This window comes from Macaca fascicularis, chromosome 12 (assembly GCF_037993035.2).
Source record: "Macaca fascicularis isolate 582-1 chromosome 12, T2T-MFA8v1.1".
NCBI lineage: Eukaryota > Metazoa > Chordata > Mammalia > Primates > Cercopithecidae > Macaca > Macaca fascicularis.
Window position 1 is genome coordinate 133,798,004 of NC_088386.1, and position 16,837 is coordinate 133,814,840.

Genomic DNA, 16,837 nt, shown 5'->3' on the forward strand with positions numbered 1-16,837 from the left:
TGGCCTCTCAAAGTGCGGGGGTTGCAGGCGTGAGTCACTGCCCCCAGCCTCTTAGACTTTCGGACAGCAGAGGAGCCAGGCCTTTAAATGTCCTGGGGGTGTGGTGTGATGTCTGTGGGGATGGTGGGGTCACCCGCCCCAGCCTCAGTGGGTCCCTCTTTTACATGCCTGCAGCTCCCCGGATGCTCCGTGTGGCACTCTTAGCTATCACAGGGTGTCCATCAGTCCAGGCGGACCCCAGAGCCCAGCATGCAACCACAGGCCCCACCTGGGCCTCAGCCTCCATCCCAGGAATGGGAAAACCAGCTACACTTCAGGCCAGGAAAGAGGGAGACTGAAGCAGATGACATGGGGCAGGACAGAGCCTGAGGCCCAGACAGGCCATGAGCGAGGGGAGGTGAGAATGAGGCCACAGGTGGTCCCGTGTCTGCCTTCCCTGCTCAAAATGCAGAGAGGACTGGCCATTTTCTCTGGCTTTATTAGCATGCTCTACAGTCACTGCAAGTGTCACAGGAGGAATTGTGGCCTCCTCCACAGCAGTGAGAACACTGGGCCCATTTTCATCTGTCTTCCTCCTGTTTCCTCGAACCCTCCCAAGATTCTTTCTTCAGTGCGTTATTCACATTGTTCCTTTTCCTGCAAGAGAGAGGCCTTTGGCCTCCTTTTCAGCAAGGGCCTAGTCACTGGTGAAGTGCAGTACTCAGCTGGTGACAAAGGTGTGAAATGGAATGGCTTCCATGATTTGGCGAAGTATTTGCAAGAAGCCTGTGGTGGGGCTTCTTGTTTACAGATCCAAGAGTCTTAGTGGAAACCTCAGAAACACATGCTCACAGTTGCTGTCATCCTTTTGTTTTTGTTTTTTTTTTTTTTATTTTGTTTTGAGATGGAGTCTCGCTCTGTCTCCCAGGCTGGAGTGCAGTGGTGCAATCTCGGCTCACTGCAACCTCCACCTTCCGAGTTCAAGCGATTCTCCTGCCTCAGCCTCCTGAGTAGCTAAGATTACAGGCACGCGCCACCACACCCAGCTAATTTTTGTATTTTTAGTAGAGACGGGGTTTCACCATGTTGGTAAGGCTAGTCTCGAACTCCTGACCTCATGATCCACCTGCCTCGGCCTCCCAAAGTGCTGGGATTACAGGCATGAGCCACCATGCCCAGCCTTTTTTTTAAATTTTTTTTTCTTTTTGAGACTGAATCTCACTCTGTCTCCCAGGCTGGAGTGCAGTGGTGCAATTTCGGTTCACTGCAATCTCCACCTCCCCAGTTCAAGTCATTCTCTTGCCTCAGCCTCCCGAGTAGATGGGACCACAGGAGTGCGCCACCACACCCGGCTAATTTTTGTATTTTTAGTAGAGACAGGGTTTCACCATGTTGGCCAGACTGGTCTCGATCTGCTGACCTCAGGTGATCCACCCGCCTCAGCCTCCCACAGCGCTGGGATTATAGGTGGAACCATATGGCCGTGCCTGGCCAGATGCTGTAATTCTTTGGAGAGGGATGGAGTTAGCATTTCCCCTTGTGCTCTTGGGAAAATGGCTTTGCTAAGATGTCAGAAGTCCCTGTTAATACAACTTAAGTAGATAAACCATAGTCAGAACCTGGGGAAAATTCCTGTTTAACTTACTCATTTGCATGCAATGATGACACTTATTTCAAAGCATTCCTGTCTCCGCAGTGCGGTAGTTCAAATGTGTGGGCATCCCTGGGCTGGTACAGGTACATAGGACTTGTAACGCTTGGCCCTTTTCCCTAGTTTGATTATACTCTCTGACCAGTCTGATTTAGGAAGGGTTTGATAGTACAATATCTGCCTTTCCCGGCGTGTGCTGCAAGTCCCAGTAGGAGTTCCAGGTGTGCACAGCTGGCTCAGAGCCTGCTGGCCCAGCCCACATTTCCCAGGCCAGCGACAGTGTGCTGAAGTGTTTTTCATCAGACAGTTAACAAGACTTCCTTATACATTTCCCCAGTGTCAAGAAAAACAAAAGGTGCCCAGTTCTCTGCTGCCTCCAGCAGTGCTGGGCAGAAGTGAGACAGGAAGCCGGGCTCCCGACTCACACACGCAGACGTAGGTGGGAAGCTACAGCGCGTGGGCTTTCATATCCCCAGGGCCTGGGCTGAGGCCTCTTAAAGACAAGCCGGCCCTGCGCTTGCCCACGCCTGACGCAGGCCAGGCCACAGCGTGGCTCTCTGTCCACAGAGGAAGTGGCGCAGTAAGTGGCCAGCCCCTCCCTGCTTTGGAAAGGTCCCGCTATTCACGGAATCTTGGGTGGGAGCCCTGACACCAAAGGCAGAAACCACAAGGGAGAAGCCAGTCCCGGCCGCCTAAACGCGAAATAAGCCTGTTGCTGGATGCCATGAAAATGCCCCGCGTTCCAGTCCTAAATGGGATGCGTGCTATTGGTTTGAGAGAGAGACTTTTTTTTTTTTTTTTTGAGACAGGGTCACGCTCCGTTGCCCAGGCTGGAGTGCAGCGGCGCGATCTCGGCTCACTGCAACCTCTGCCTCCTGGGTTCAAGCAATTCTCCTGCCTCAGCCTACCGAGTAGCTGGGACTATAGGCACACGCCTCCACACCCGGCTAATTTTTTGTATTTTAGTACATACTGGGTTTCACCGTGTTGCCCAGGCTGGTCGCAAACTCCTGACCTCAGGTGACCCTCCCGCCTCGGCCTCCCAAAGTGCTAGGATTACAGGCGTGAGCCACCACGCCTGGCCAAGAGAGATTTTTATCACATTAAGAAAATAGTCTCTTTCTGTGTTTCCAGGGTTATGGCTTTTTTTAAAATCAGAAACGAATGTTGAGTTTTCTCAAATGCCTTCTCAATGTGTACGAAAATGATGGTGTGTTTTTTTCCCATGGCGTATTAAAGTGTGATTTTGTAGTAACAGGCTTAAAGCATTCCTGAGATTAGCCCTCCTTTAAATAAAATATGCTATGTGGCTAGATGAAACTTGTTAGCGTTGGATAGAGGACTTGAGTGCCTAGTCATAGGTAGAAGTGAAGGGCATCTGTTCTGTCCATGTGCGCATGCGCTGAGACACATGTCATGCCATCTTAAGAGGCGTGGGATCAGGGTTTCTTACCTTTTTTAAACGAACTGGGAAGCTCCACATCTTTTTCTTTCACATTAAGAATTTGCAGTGGCTCATGCCTCTCCCTCCTGTAATCCCAGCACTTTGGGAGGCTGAGGTGGCATCACTTGAGCCCAAGAGTTTGAGACCAGCCAGAGCAACATAGTGAGACCCTGTCTCAATTAAAAAGAAAAAAAAAAAGAATTTGAAAGAACTGCTTGGGATCTAGGACCTTTTGAGACAGCAATTCTTTAATAACACTTTCCATTTTTCTTCTTGGAATTCCTCCTTTTTAAGTCAATATTTGATAGTTTATAATTTCCCAAAAAGTATCCCAATTCACAGAGGATTTTCCAATTTTTAACAAACTTTTTTTACACATTAATCTCTTATAATTTTTCTTTTCTTTTCTTTTTTTATTTGTTTGTTTGTTTTTTTAGGACAGTGTCTGACTCTGTTGCCCAGGCTGGAGTGCAGTGGCACGATCTCGACTCACTGCATCCTCTGCCTCCTGGCTTCAAGGGATTCTTGTGCCTCAGCCACCCAAGTAACTGGGACTACAGGTGTGTGCCAGCACACCTGGCTAATTTTGGTATTTTCAGCAGAGATGGGGTTTCGCCATGCTGCCCTGGCTGGTCTTGAACTCCTGACCTCAAGTGATCTGCCCACCTTGGCCCCCCAAAGTGCTGGGATTACAGGCGTGAGCCACCGCACCTGGCCAATATTAGCTTTTAATAATTATTGATGGACAAATTATTTGCCATTTGGAGAGATTTATTTTGTTCTTTTTAAAAAATATCTTGCTTTGGATACTTATTTTGTTTATTTATTTTTGTTTAATAAGATAATTTACAACTGTTAATTTTTCTCAGAATCCACTTTTGCCCCATTCCATTCATTTGTACACATAGTATTTTGCCATTCTTGTTTCTTAATATTTTGTAATTGAATTTTTAACTTCTCGCATGACTTCAAAATTATGTAAACGATCTTTCGTTTCTAAGAATTCCGTTTTTTAAAATATATCCTTTTTTTAAAACTAATTTTTAGTTTTCAATATTGTAGCCTAAGAATATTGACTTATGATGTATTCTCTGGGGATTTGATGAGTAGAGTCTCTTTTTGCTGCCTAATATGGACCCAGGGGCCTTTGCAAAGCTGGCTGAGTCTCTAGAATGGAACCTTTATCAGTCACTGCATCAGTTTATTAACATTATTTTTCATAATCATTTTATGCTACTGTTTATCTACCTAGCCTTGGGAGGTGTGTTTAAGTGCCCCACGTTCTTGCGTTCCTGGCAGCTGCGGCCGTCTGTGCGCTGCGGCTATTCTGGGTGGAGTATCCCCAACAGCCCCACGGATGGCCCTTCTCACTGGCCTGGGCCGGGTCTGCTGGGAAGCCTGCACCCCTGCTCACCTTCTCTCTGCGTCTCCTGGGCACAGCCCTCTCTCGCTGTCTTCCTTTAGCCTTTGTTTCACTTTGCCTTGGAGGTGGCCGCTGTGAGCAGAGTAAGTGGGATTTTGGCTCTCACCCTCCCTGCCCTGGTGGTGTCTGCAGTCTGGTTGTTGAGACCAACAGTGATTCAATAATCACATGAATCCATGGACAGGCACAAAGTAACACACATCTAGGAAGGAAAACCCCACTTTGCTGGGGGAGCCAAATATGATGGAAGCATCCAGAAAGGCCTCTTTGAGGACATGACATTTAAGTGAAGGGTGAGCATAGGGTGAGCCTGTGAAGATGAGGCTAACAGCTTTCCAGGTAAAAGGAACAGCACGTGCAAAGGTCCCGAGGTAGAACGCTGGCCGCCGTGGCCAGAATGTGGCTAGCAAGAGGGAAGGGACCCAGGTGAGCGGGGAGTGTGGCTAGAATGTGGCCAGCAGGAGGGAGGGGTCCCAGTTGAGCAACCCACACAGAGGCTTCTGAATCCGGGACAGGTGCAATGGTGAGCCCTGAAGGCGTGAAGCAGGGGTGGGAAGGTGTGGACGGTGGGTTAGGGCAGGTGCCAGGTGTGGGATGTGGCCTGGAGAGCCCGTTGTGGCTGAGCCCAGCATGCAGAGTCGAGGGCGGTGGAGGTGTTTGATGGCTGCCCCTGACTAAACTGGAGGAGGCAGAAGAAGGGGTACATAGATGCCAGGCCCCCACATACTCACTCACTGCAGAAAGGTGGAAGCTGGTATGTGAGTTGTAATAATCCATCCACCAGGACAAGTCACTTCTGCCCCATCCTGGGCACAGTGATGGGGCCTCAGGAGGGGAGGGCAACCTTGAGGGAAAGGGGAGCCACGATAACTCAGGGGATAGGCATGGCATGGGGGCCCTGAGTCACACGTGTTCACAGCCAGAAGTGAATGGCCCAGGCTTCAGGTGGAGGAGGGAAAATGGGGAGCTCACAGGTGCAGCCTAAGGCCAAGAGAGAAGGAGCGCTTCGCGGGGGATGCCTCTCCTCCGGGGGCTGGGAAGGGCGGGGGGCTTAAGTCAGTGAGGATTCCCCACTGCCACCCGGAGCAAGGCTGGAGTGAGGATGAGGAGGGGCCTGGAGCAAGGACAAGGTGGAAGAGGAAGGGATTGGGAGAAGGAGGAGGTGCTGGGAGGAAGAAGAAGGGGCTGAGAGGAGGAGGGAGGGGCCAGGAGGAGAGCGGGATCAGGAGGAAGAGGAGGGGCCAGAAGGACAGGGAGATGGAGGAGGGAACAGGAGGACCAGGAGGATGCAGAGGTCCCTGCAGAGGGGGTGGGTGGGGGGGTTAGAGCAAGGAAGAAAGTGGGGTCCTGCCCCCGGGGCCCACCCTGCACCCCCACTCACCCTCCCACAGGGCCCCTTCCTGCCTCAGAGGTGGGTCCCGCAGGGCCCCCAATTCCACACAGGAGGCCACTGAGACTGGAGAGGCCCAATGCCCTGTCCCCACTCCCTGTCTGCACTGCACGCCTGCCCCGTGAGCCACTGTCACCAGAGGGTCCCAGCCCCACCTGCATATCAGAGCCCTCTGGTGGGAAGACCCAGGCTGCCCCAGACACCAGGCGTGGTAGCTGCACATGCAGTGACATCAACATCTAGTTTCCTGTGAGCCTTCCTGCTAAAATGAGCTGTTAAATATAATTATAAAAAGTATGTATGCTCAAAGTAGAAAACCCAGAAAATCCAAACAAGTTGAGAGAAAAGTCCTTTGTGTTATCACCATTCTGGTGGGGGTCACCCCTGAAACACTCTGGTGTGTCCCCTTCCCATGTGGACCATTTTACCCCAATCCAGGCTGTTTATGGTATCTGGTCTAACCTGCTGCTGCTTTTTAAAACTTTATTTAGCAGAGAGACTGGGTTTCACTATGTTGCCCAGGCTGGTCTTGAACTCCTGGCTTCAAGCGATCTTCCTGCCTCAGCCTCCCAAAGTGCTGGGATCACAGGCATGAGAGCTGTTCTTTTGCACAGCTTTAGAACATAAATATTTTTCTATATCTTAAAATTTTCTTCCTAAATATAATTTTAACAGCTACATAACAGAGCCGCTCATAAATAATTTCTGTGACCACTGTCCTGTTGTTTGCTGTTTTTCATAATTATAAATCTGCAGTGGACACCTTCTTAGATCACTGTTATCTATATTTCACATTATTAATTTAGGATAAATCCCAGTAATGGAATTATGGGGTCAAGAGGCATCTATGAGTTTGACATTATTGATACATATGCCACATTGTGTTTCAGAAAAATTGTACCAGTTTATCTTCTGTGAGGAATGCTGTGAGTGCCTGCCTCAGTGTCCTACACCTTCACTAGCATTCAGCATTCTTTTCTTTTTTTTGAGACAGGGTCTCACTCTGTTGCCCAGGCTGGAGTGCAGTGGCAGGAACACAGCTCACTGCAGCCTCAATCTCCCACCTCCCTGGGCTCATGTGATCCTCTGACCTAAGCCTCCCAACTAGCTGGGACTACAGGTGCATGCCATCACTGGCAAATTTTTGTATTTTTTTGTAGAGACAAGGTCTCACTGTGTTGCCCAGGCTGGTCTTAAACTCCTAGGCTCAAGCAATCCTCCGGCCTGGGCCTCCCACAGTGCCGGGGTTTCACGTGTGAGCCACCGCGCCCAGCCTAGCATTCTCATCTGTAAGAGGAGCGCCATCTGGATGTGCGGTCTTTCATTTCACATGCCTAGTAGTCATTTGTATTTCTAGAAGAAACTGTGATTTAAATGCCTCATGGGAATTCCTCTCTGTTTTGTAGCCACCCATACACCGCCCTATCTGAATCCCTACCCCATGTCTGCCTGGCATTGGGACAAGCTCCCCGAGCCGGCCTCAAGTGGGTCACCCACGCTGGCTGTCAGGATACATGGGGTGGCACCTCCCGCCCCAGCAGGCAATGAAAGCTGCTGGAAGCCACCAGGCTGAATCTTCCAGGGCAGAGGGAGGCAAATACTGATGCAGATAAAGTGAACTGAGGCCGGGTGTGGTGGCTCATGCCTGTAATCCCAGCACTTTGGGAGGCCAAGGCGGACAGGTCGCTTGAGCCCAGGAATTTGAGATCAGCGTGGCCAACATGGTGAAACCCTGTCTGTACTTAATAAATAAATAAATAAATAAATAAAAGTTTGCCAGTTGTGGTGGTGCACGCCTGTAATCCCAGCTATTCTGGAGGGTGAGGCAAGAGGATCACCTGAACCCAGGAGGCAGAGGTTGCAGTGAGCCAAGATCATGCCACACTGCACTCCAGCCCAAGCAACAGAGCAAAACCCTGTCTAAAATTAATAAATAAATAAATAAATTGTAAAAAGTGAATTTAAAGCCAAAAGTGCTTTCCCCTCAGATTTTCTGATGATTTAGACACACATTGCCTGGTCACCTTTTGCTTAAGTATAAACTCAAAAAGGACGAGAAATGTATACCTCATGAGCCAGTCAAGTGAGGACCTGTCTCTTCATCCTAATAGGAGACTAAGGCTTGAACAAGCAAATGAGGTCTCCAGGGTCACTCTGGGTAAGAAGTGGAGCTGGGATTTGAACCCAGGTCTGTGGGGGACAGGGCCCAGGCTCTCATATTTCATATTAGGGCCAGCCGGGGGTAGCTGGGGGACAACTGCAACCTCAGGGTGTCCCCAGCGTAGACGACTCACCTGTGAGCATTGGCGATCACACTTTTTTTTTTTTTTTTTTTTTTTTGGAAACGGAGTCTCCAGTCTCCCAGACTGGAGTACAGTGGCATGATCTTGGCTCACTGCAAGCTCCACCTCCCGGGTTCATGCCATTCTCCTGCCTCAGCCTCCCGAGTAGCTGGGACTACAGGCGCCCGCCACCACGCCCGGCTAATTTTTTGTATTTTTAGTAGAGACGGGGTTTCACCGTGTTAGCCAGGATGGTCTTGATCTCCTGATCTCGTGATCCACCCGCCTCGGCCTCCCAAAGTGCTGCGATTACAGGTGTGAGCCACCGCGCCTGGCCGGCAATCAGACTTTCTTACCAGCAAGTAAACCACCATGAACTGCGGTGCCGGGCCTTGACTTGGGACCCACATATGCTGGAAACTCCCACCAGAGGATTCAGGAACATTCCAAGCAAAGTTCGCTTCGAGCCCCAGAATGGAAAGTCCTAGCCAAAAAAGGATCATTGCTCAGTGACATGAGAACTGAAACTTTAGGGAGTTAGAGTCAGGGTGTATCTTTCATGACTATTTTGGGTCCTTCAGTCAGTTCTGTGTTGTGTTGGGCAGAAGAATGTCTGTACTCTGAGGGGAATATTTTTTATCGCATCCTCACTGACGGAGCTCACAACATTTATTGAAAGTTTCAGCTGTCACTTCTGTATAAATAAACAGGATGAAGTGGGCAGCCGACAGCACATTCGAGATATTTTTAGACGCGGGTGGCGCTGCAATCCAGAAGGCTAACGTATCAAGGAGAGAGTGCCTGGTCCCAGAATAGCCCACCCACACACGGCCCTATCTGCCTCAGCGTGGCCTCAGCGTGGGTTCTGTGGTGGTGTGGCTTCCTGCATCCGCTCCTTCCTGTTCTGTTTGGCCAGTGCAGAGATGGCAATAGCTCCTCCTAAAAATGCCACAGCTCCGCGCCTCAGGGGACGGGGGCAGTGTTGAGGATCACGTATCACTGGATCTGCAGAACACCAAAACCTAAACTGCCTGTGGGTTTGGAGGGTCTGAGATATGGGAGAGGATCATCATTCAAAGCAGCATTCATTGGTCAGATGCAGTGACTCACGCCTGTAATCCCAGCACTTTGGGAGGCCAAGGCAGGTGGATCACCTGAGGTCAGGAGTTCGAGACCAGCCTGGCCAACATAGTGAAACCCCGTCTCTACTAAAAGTACAAAAATTAGCCAGGTGTGGTGGACCGTGTCTGTAGTCCCAGCTACTCAAGAGGCTGAGGCAGGAGAATCGCTTGAACCAGGGAGGCGGAGGTTGCAGTGAGCTGAGATTACACCACTGCACTCCAGCCTAGGTGAGAGAGTGAGACCCCGTCAAAAAAAAAAAAAAAGAGGCAGCATTCTCACTGTTTAACCCTGTAGCTGAGAAGCCTAGACTTGGTTTTCAGCAACAATAACACGTCTAACATTTACCGTGGACCAGCCACATAACATGTACTCATTCGTTTTTTTCCCCACAATGAGACTCAGACTGTCCCGACTTCCTGTGGCTTTTTCCACTTCTGTTTTCTTCTTGAAACATGAGTCCTTGCTCACCTGGAAAGACCACACACCCCAGTGCCCACAGGCAGGGCACACCCTCTACTGCCTGTCCCTCCTCATGCCGCATCTACAGGGCCTCTTGCATGGGCTAAGGGAGGCGCTATGCACTCAGGGCAGTGACCTAGAGGGCGGCCAGGGAGGAAAAACAGTGACCGTATGACAGGGGCTGGGGTAGAGGGGCGCTGGGATGCTGGAGAGGCCCCTACTTTTTCTGTATAGCCTCTTAAAGCCCCCGAGGGTCTCCTCACATTTGATTTATGACCTCTGATCCATTTACTCACTTTCCAGATTAAGGAAAAATATCCTTCTATTATCTTCATTTTCACTGTTTTTGGAGCCCGTCATCTATTCATGTGGATCTCAAATTCTTTCTTATGACTGAAGAACTTTCTTTGACATTTCTTGTAGCACAGGTCTGCTGGCAATGAATTCTCTCAGCTTCTTTTTTCTCAAAAGGTTCTTATATCAACCTCTTTTTTTTTTTTCTTTTTTTTCAAGACAGAGTCTTGCTCTGTCACCCAGGCTGGAGTGTAATGGCATGATCTCAACTCACTGCAACCTCCGCCTCCCAGGTTCAAGTAATTCTCCTGCCTCAGCCTTCTGAGTAGCTGGGGTTACAGGTGTCCGCCACCACGCCCAGCTAATTTTTGTATTTTTAGTAGAGGCGAGGTTTCACCATGTTAGCCAGGCTGGTCTCTCACTCCTGACCTCAAGTGATCCGCTTGCCTCGGCCTCCCAAAGTGCTGGAATTACAGGTGTGAGCCAATGTGCCCAGCGTCAACCTCATTTTCAAAAGGTATTTTTTTCTAGGTATAGAATTCCTAGAATATAGAAAATTCCTAGGCATAGAAAACAAGAATGTGTTTCCCCTCCCCCCAACCCCTAATACTTTCAAAATGTTGCCCATTGTCTTCCCGCATGACAAGCCTGTGATAAGAAATTAAGAAATCTGCTATAACTCACTGTTCTTTTATATGTCTTTTTTCTTCTGACTTCAAGATTTTTTCCTTTTTCTTTGGTGTTCAGCAGTTGGACTTTGATGTGTCTACGTGGTTGTTTGCTATTGTAGCTGCTTTGTTTTCTGTCCTGTTTTAGATTCTCCAAGCTTCTTGGATCTGCAATTTTATGTCTTTCATTATTTTTTTAAAAGCCTCAGCCATTACCTCTTCAAATATTTCTTCTGCTCCATTCCCTCTCCTCCTTCAGGGACTCTCACATTATGAGTTGAGGTTGATGTCATTTACAGGATTGTCATGTTACACAGCTCTTGGATGCTCTAGTCTTCCCCAACTTTTTTTTTCTCTTTGTGTTCCAGTTTGGTTAATTTCTACTGACATATCTTCAATTTCTCTCTTTCCTCAGTTTTCGTGTCCACTGATGGGCCCACTGAAGGAATTCTCTCTGATGCTATGTCTTTTTATTTCTAGCAACCTGTCTTTGACTTTGAGTTTCCACCTCTCTGCTTAAATTCTCCATCTGTTCATGCATATTGTCTACCCTTTCCACTAGACCCATTATCATACTAGCCATTCTAACATACCTAATTCCATTCATTGTTCTGCCTCTTGGCAATGGATTGGTTGTTTTTTGTTGCTTCTCAGCAAAAAATATATATATATATATATAATTTTTATTGAATACTGAACATTCATGTATAGAACAGAGGTGACTACAGTCGATAGTATTTACATGTGGAAATGGGTAAGCCTCTTCTGTCAGACTGTTAGTGTGGGATTTGAGTCAATCTTGTTAGGAATTGAACTGGGTTTGGGATTTGTCATTGTTATGGTTATCTTCAATGTACCATAGGCCTCAAGTAACTCTAGCAATGAGCTGCCATTGCCTTGTGCCCAGGGTTGGGACTAGGGCACTGGAGGAGATTTCTCAGTGTGGTGCCCCACCCTCTGCTTTTAGCTTTCCCTTGCCTGCCTGTGCTGCAGCATGGATCTCGCCCCACTTTCTCTTGGCAGTAGACAGGTACTGCTTGTTATTCTACACCAAGGTTATGTTCAAAGGCTTGGGGAGGGTTCTCTGTGTCCTGATCCAGCCTCAGTTTAGACAGGCCCTTCCCTGTGCCCTTCGCCTCAGAATTCCTACCCCTTTTTCCTGTGGCAGACAAACCCTGCTGGGGTCTTGGGTGCGACTGTCCTGTCCCTTCCCCAGCGAGAAGAGATCACTGTTTTTTGTTGTTGTTTTGAGACAGAGTCTTAGTCTTGCTCTGTCACCCAGGCTCAAGTGCAGTGGCGTGATCTCAGCTCACTGCAACCTCCACCTCCCGGGTTCAAGCGATTCTCTTGCCTCAGTCTCCTGAGTAGCTGGGATTACAGGCACCCGCCACTGCACCCAGCTAATTTTTGTATTTTCACCATCTTGGCCAGGCTGGTCTCAAACTCCTGACCTTGTGATCCACTAGCCTCGGCCTCCCAAAGTGCTGGGATTACAGGCATAAGCCACCGTGCCCAGCCAAGGCCTCTGTTTTGTATGGTGCAGGATCCTAGGCCAGGAGGGTTTCCTGGTGCCCTTCCAAAGAAAAAGAGTTCCTTCCTATCCTTCCACCAGCCATGGTCTTTGTCTGTGCCCTGGGGGCGACAGGCTGTGCTGTTCCTCCCTCAGCAGCCTAAGACATCTGGTCCCAGGAGAGAAGAGTCTGGGATGGTGGAAAGGGCTTTGAGCCTGTTCCTACCCTGGCTGCAGCCCTGGTGGCACAACTGCCACGGCAAGCCTGGCATCACACTAGCATCGTGGATACGGGGGTGAAGGGGACTTGACAACTGCCCTAGAGGCACTCAGGCTGCCCCTGTGGGGCAAGGGCTCATTCAAGGCTTACTGGCTTATGGATGCCCACTGTGGCCTCAACCCCCAGTGAGTGCGACTTGGACCCAGACAAGGAAGTGTCCAAGCTGTGGCCAGATTTGGCCACCAAGGGCGAGGGACAGTGGTGAGGTGTGAGACCTGTGCAGTCACACCCTGGCCCTCTCACCCGGAAGCCCTCCAGCCTTCCCAAACCTCTGTTTCCCTGTCTATAAAACGATGGGTAACAGCGGTCCCCAAGCATAAGCGAGATCACACACAGGCCCTGCTGAGCCTGTGCCTATCATGCAGGGGCACCCAGTGGATCTGCATAACAGCAGTTATCATGGAATGGTGACAACAGTGAATGCCACCAAGACCCCTCAGGCAGTCAGTCCCTGAGAACAGGCTCTGAGCCCCATGCAACACCAGAGGGGCCTTTCTTCCTGAGTCTCAGGGCTGTTCTGTGAAGCAGGAGGTCACGGGGTTGGGGGAAATGCAGGGCTGGAGACAGAAGGAGCCGGCATGGTCTGGGTTCTACCCATGTCCAGTGCTGTCTCAGAGCCTCAGTTTCCTCTGCTGGAAGAGGCACTTGGCACCCACGTCCTGGGTTGGAAGATGACACAGAAAAGCACCGATGGCTAGGTCCACTTGGGTTTTGTCCACTTCATTTCAAAGGGCAGGCTGTGGCCTACAAACCCCTGTCTATGGAAAAAGTTGTTCAGAAACAGATGGTGTTTGCTCTCCCAGAGAACCCTGGGGGAGCAGAGTCCTGAGAGCACCTAAGGGGCAGGGTGGGAATGAGTTCATCTGCTGCGGCTTCGAGAGTTAGAATTCCTGGAGCAGAGGGGACTCTGCGTTGGCTGCTCTCCAAGCCAAGCCCAAGGAACACCCCAATGGCACACCCTCTGCCCGTGCCACCCAGGCCCCTGGCTCAGCACAGCCACCTCCACTCCCTTCCCTGTAGCCTGGTGGCAGCCATACCTGTGGGTAAAGGCACCTGCAGCCATGGCAGGATAGGGTCAGGGGCCCTGTGGTGAAGTCCACACACACAGTCACACACACAGAATAACACAGTCACACTGCACACACAGTCACACACACAGAATAACACAGTCACACCCGCACAGTCATACACACAGAATAACACAGTCACATCTGCACACACAGGTTCATACACAGAATAACACAGTCACACCACTCACAAATGACAGTTACACACACAGGGACACACACAGAGGATAATACAGTTACAAACCCACAGAAAATAACAAGTTACACTCACACACAGGGACACACACACACAGAGAATAACACAGTCACACACAGAGAATAGCACAGTAACAGTCACACAGAATAACAGTGTTACACAGTCACAGAGAATAACACACGCAATCACACACAGAGAATAACACAGTCATAGTCACACAGAATAACACAGTGTTACACAGTCACACATAGAATGTCTCACACACACACACAGAATAACAGTCACACACAGAGAATAACAGTCACACCCACAGTCACACACAGGATAACACAGTTATATATATATATAGTCACACACACAGTAACACAGAATTACAGTCACATGCAGAGAATAACAGTTACACAGTTACACACAGAATAACAGTCACACAGAATAGCACAGCTATTCACACACAGTCACACACAGGGAATAACAGTCACACACAGAATAACAGTAACACACAGTCACACACAGAAAATAGTCACACACAGTCATAGAAAACAGTCACACAATGTCACACAGTCACAAAGAGAACAGTCACACACAGAATAACGCAGTTACAGAATAACAGTCACATGCAGATAACAGTTACACAGTCACATAGTCACAGAGAATAACAGTAACACACACAGTCACATATAGAATATAACAGTCACACAGAGACAATGTCACACAGAGTCACAAAGAGAATAACAGTCACACACAGTCACACACAGAATATTATAGTTACACAGTCAGAGAATAAGTCACACAGTCACACACACAGAATAACACAGTCACCCACACACAGAATAACAGTCACACAGTCACACACACAGAATAGTCACACACACACAGTCACACAGAAAATAGTCACACACAGAATAACAGTCACACAGAATAACACTGTCACACAGTGAATAACAGTCACACACAGTCACACAGAATAACACTGTCATATAGTGAATAACAGTCACACACACAGTCACACAGAATAACACTGTCACAAAGTGAATAACAGTCACACACACAGTCACACAGAGAATAACAGTCATACAGTGAATAACACACAGTCACACAGAATAACACTCATGCAGTGAATAACAGTCACACACACAGTCACACAGAGAATAATACTCATGCAGTAAATAACAGTCACACACAGTCACACAGAGAATAACACTGTCATACAGTGAATAACAGTCACACAGTTGCACACAGAGAATAACAGTTACACATAGTCACACATAGTCACACACAAAGAACAATGGTTACAGTCACATACAGAATAACAGTCACACACAGACGCGACACCAGTCTGTGACCTTGCCCGGGGTAGCAGAAGGAGCTGGTGGCAGAGGAGCCAGTGGCAGAGGTGTGGGCCTCATTGGCCACCCAGCCTAGGTTGTCCTTCCGGTGCAGACAGAGCTGTGAGAGGCCCCACAGCCACGCCAGGGCTTCCTGCACCACGGGCCGCCATGCAGGTTGCCTGGGAGTCCCCCTGGAGCCGTTGGGGCCCTGCCCTCCTGGATCCAGGGCCACTGCCTTGGTGCCGGGCCTTTTCCAAGCCAAGCTCCAGGGCCGCGTGAGGGGCCACGGTGCAGCGCCCCCGGCTGGGGTCCCGCGTTGTTTCCCCTGCCTGCCCAGGGTCTCACCACCTCCTCTTCCATCCACAGGAGCTACAGGGAGCTGGCCGACTGCACCTGGCACATGGCGGAGAAGCTAGGCTGCTTCTGGCCCAACGCAGAGGTGGACAGGTTCTTCCTGGCAGTGCACGGGCACTACTTCAGGGCCTGCCCCATCTCAGGCAGGGCCGTGCGGGACCCGCCTGGCAGCGTCCTCTACCCCTTCATTGTGGTCCCCATCACGGTGACCCTGCTGGTGACGGCACTGGTGGTCTGGCAGAGCAAGCACACAGAGGGCATTGTGTAGGCAGGGCCCAGGCTGCCGTGCACCCAGGCTTCAGGGTGAGGCCAGGCAGGCCTGGGTGGGGGCAGCTTCTGGAGCCTTGGGACAGAGCAGGCCCGCAATACCCCCCCTTCTTCCAACCAAGAAGAGCTCACAGGAGTCCAAAGTAGTCGAGGCTCTGGCATTAACCTGGAAGCCCCCCCCTGGCTGGAGGCCACTTCCACCCTAGGAAGGGGACAGAGACGTGACCCCAACTTACCTCTGGAAAGGGTCCCAGCCCAGGCTGCTTACCCCATAGCCACATTTGTGGATGAGTGGTTTGTGATTAAAAGGATGTTCTTGAACTTGGAAAGAGTCATTACCTCTGAGTACCCATCACTGGGAGAAGGGTGGCAACCCAGGCCCTGTGGACTCTCTTTCCTCTAACAGGAGGAATCAGGGGCCTTTGCTCGGGGGTGACACTGGAGCCAGTGCTGAGTGCACTGAGGTGCTCCTGGGGATTCTGGGGCCCTTGCTGCCCCCGGTGACACAGAATAACACAGTCACACCCACACACAGTTACACACACAGAGTAACAGTGTCACACCTGCACAGTCACACACACACACACAGTCACACACAGAATAACAGTCACACCCACACACAGTCACACACATAGTCACACCCACACATACAGTCATATAGAGTAACAGTTACACCCACACACACAGTCACACACAGAATAACACAGTCACACCCACACACACAGTCACACACAGTCACACCCACACAGTCACACACACAGAATAACAGTCACACCCACACACACACACAGTAACACAGTCACACCCACACACACAGTCACACACATAGAATAACACAGTCACACCCGCACACACAGTCACACACACAGAATAACAGTCATACACAGTCACACACAGAGTAACACAGTCACACCCACACAGTCATACACACAGAATAACACAGTCACACCCATGCACACAGTCACACAGAATAACAGTCACACCTGTACACACAGTCACACACACAGAATAACACAGTCACACCACACACACACACAGAATAACACAGTCACACCCATGCACACAGTCACACAGAATAACAGTCACACCTGCACACACAGTCACACACACAGAATAACACAGT

General features: G+C 49.8%; 1 protein-coding gene across 4 annotated transcripts in view; it reads left to right on the forward strand.

The window, feature by feature from the left end:
* Positions 1 to 16,043, forward strand: part of RAMP1 (receptor activity modifying protein 1) — a 55,338-nt gene extending 39,295 nt beyond the window's left edge. For all 4 annotated transcript variants that reach the window (XM_065526343.2, XM_074010615.1, XM_005574769.4 and 1 more), the window contains exon 3: positions 15,460 to 16,043. In XM_065526343.2, coding sequence (XP_065382415.1) covers positions 15,460 to 15,715 — 256 coding nt within the window. In that variant the 3' untranslated portion in view covers positions 15,716 to 16,043. The remainder of the gene's footprint in view (positions 1 to 15,459) is intronic.
* The last annotated feature ends 794 nt before the right edge of the window (positions 16,044 to 16,837 follow it).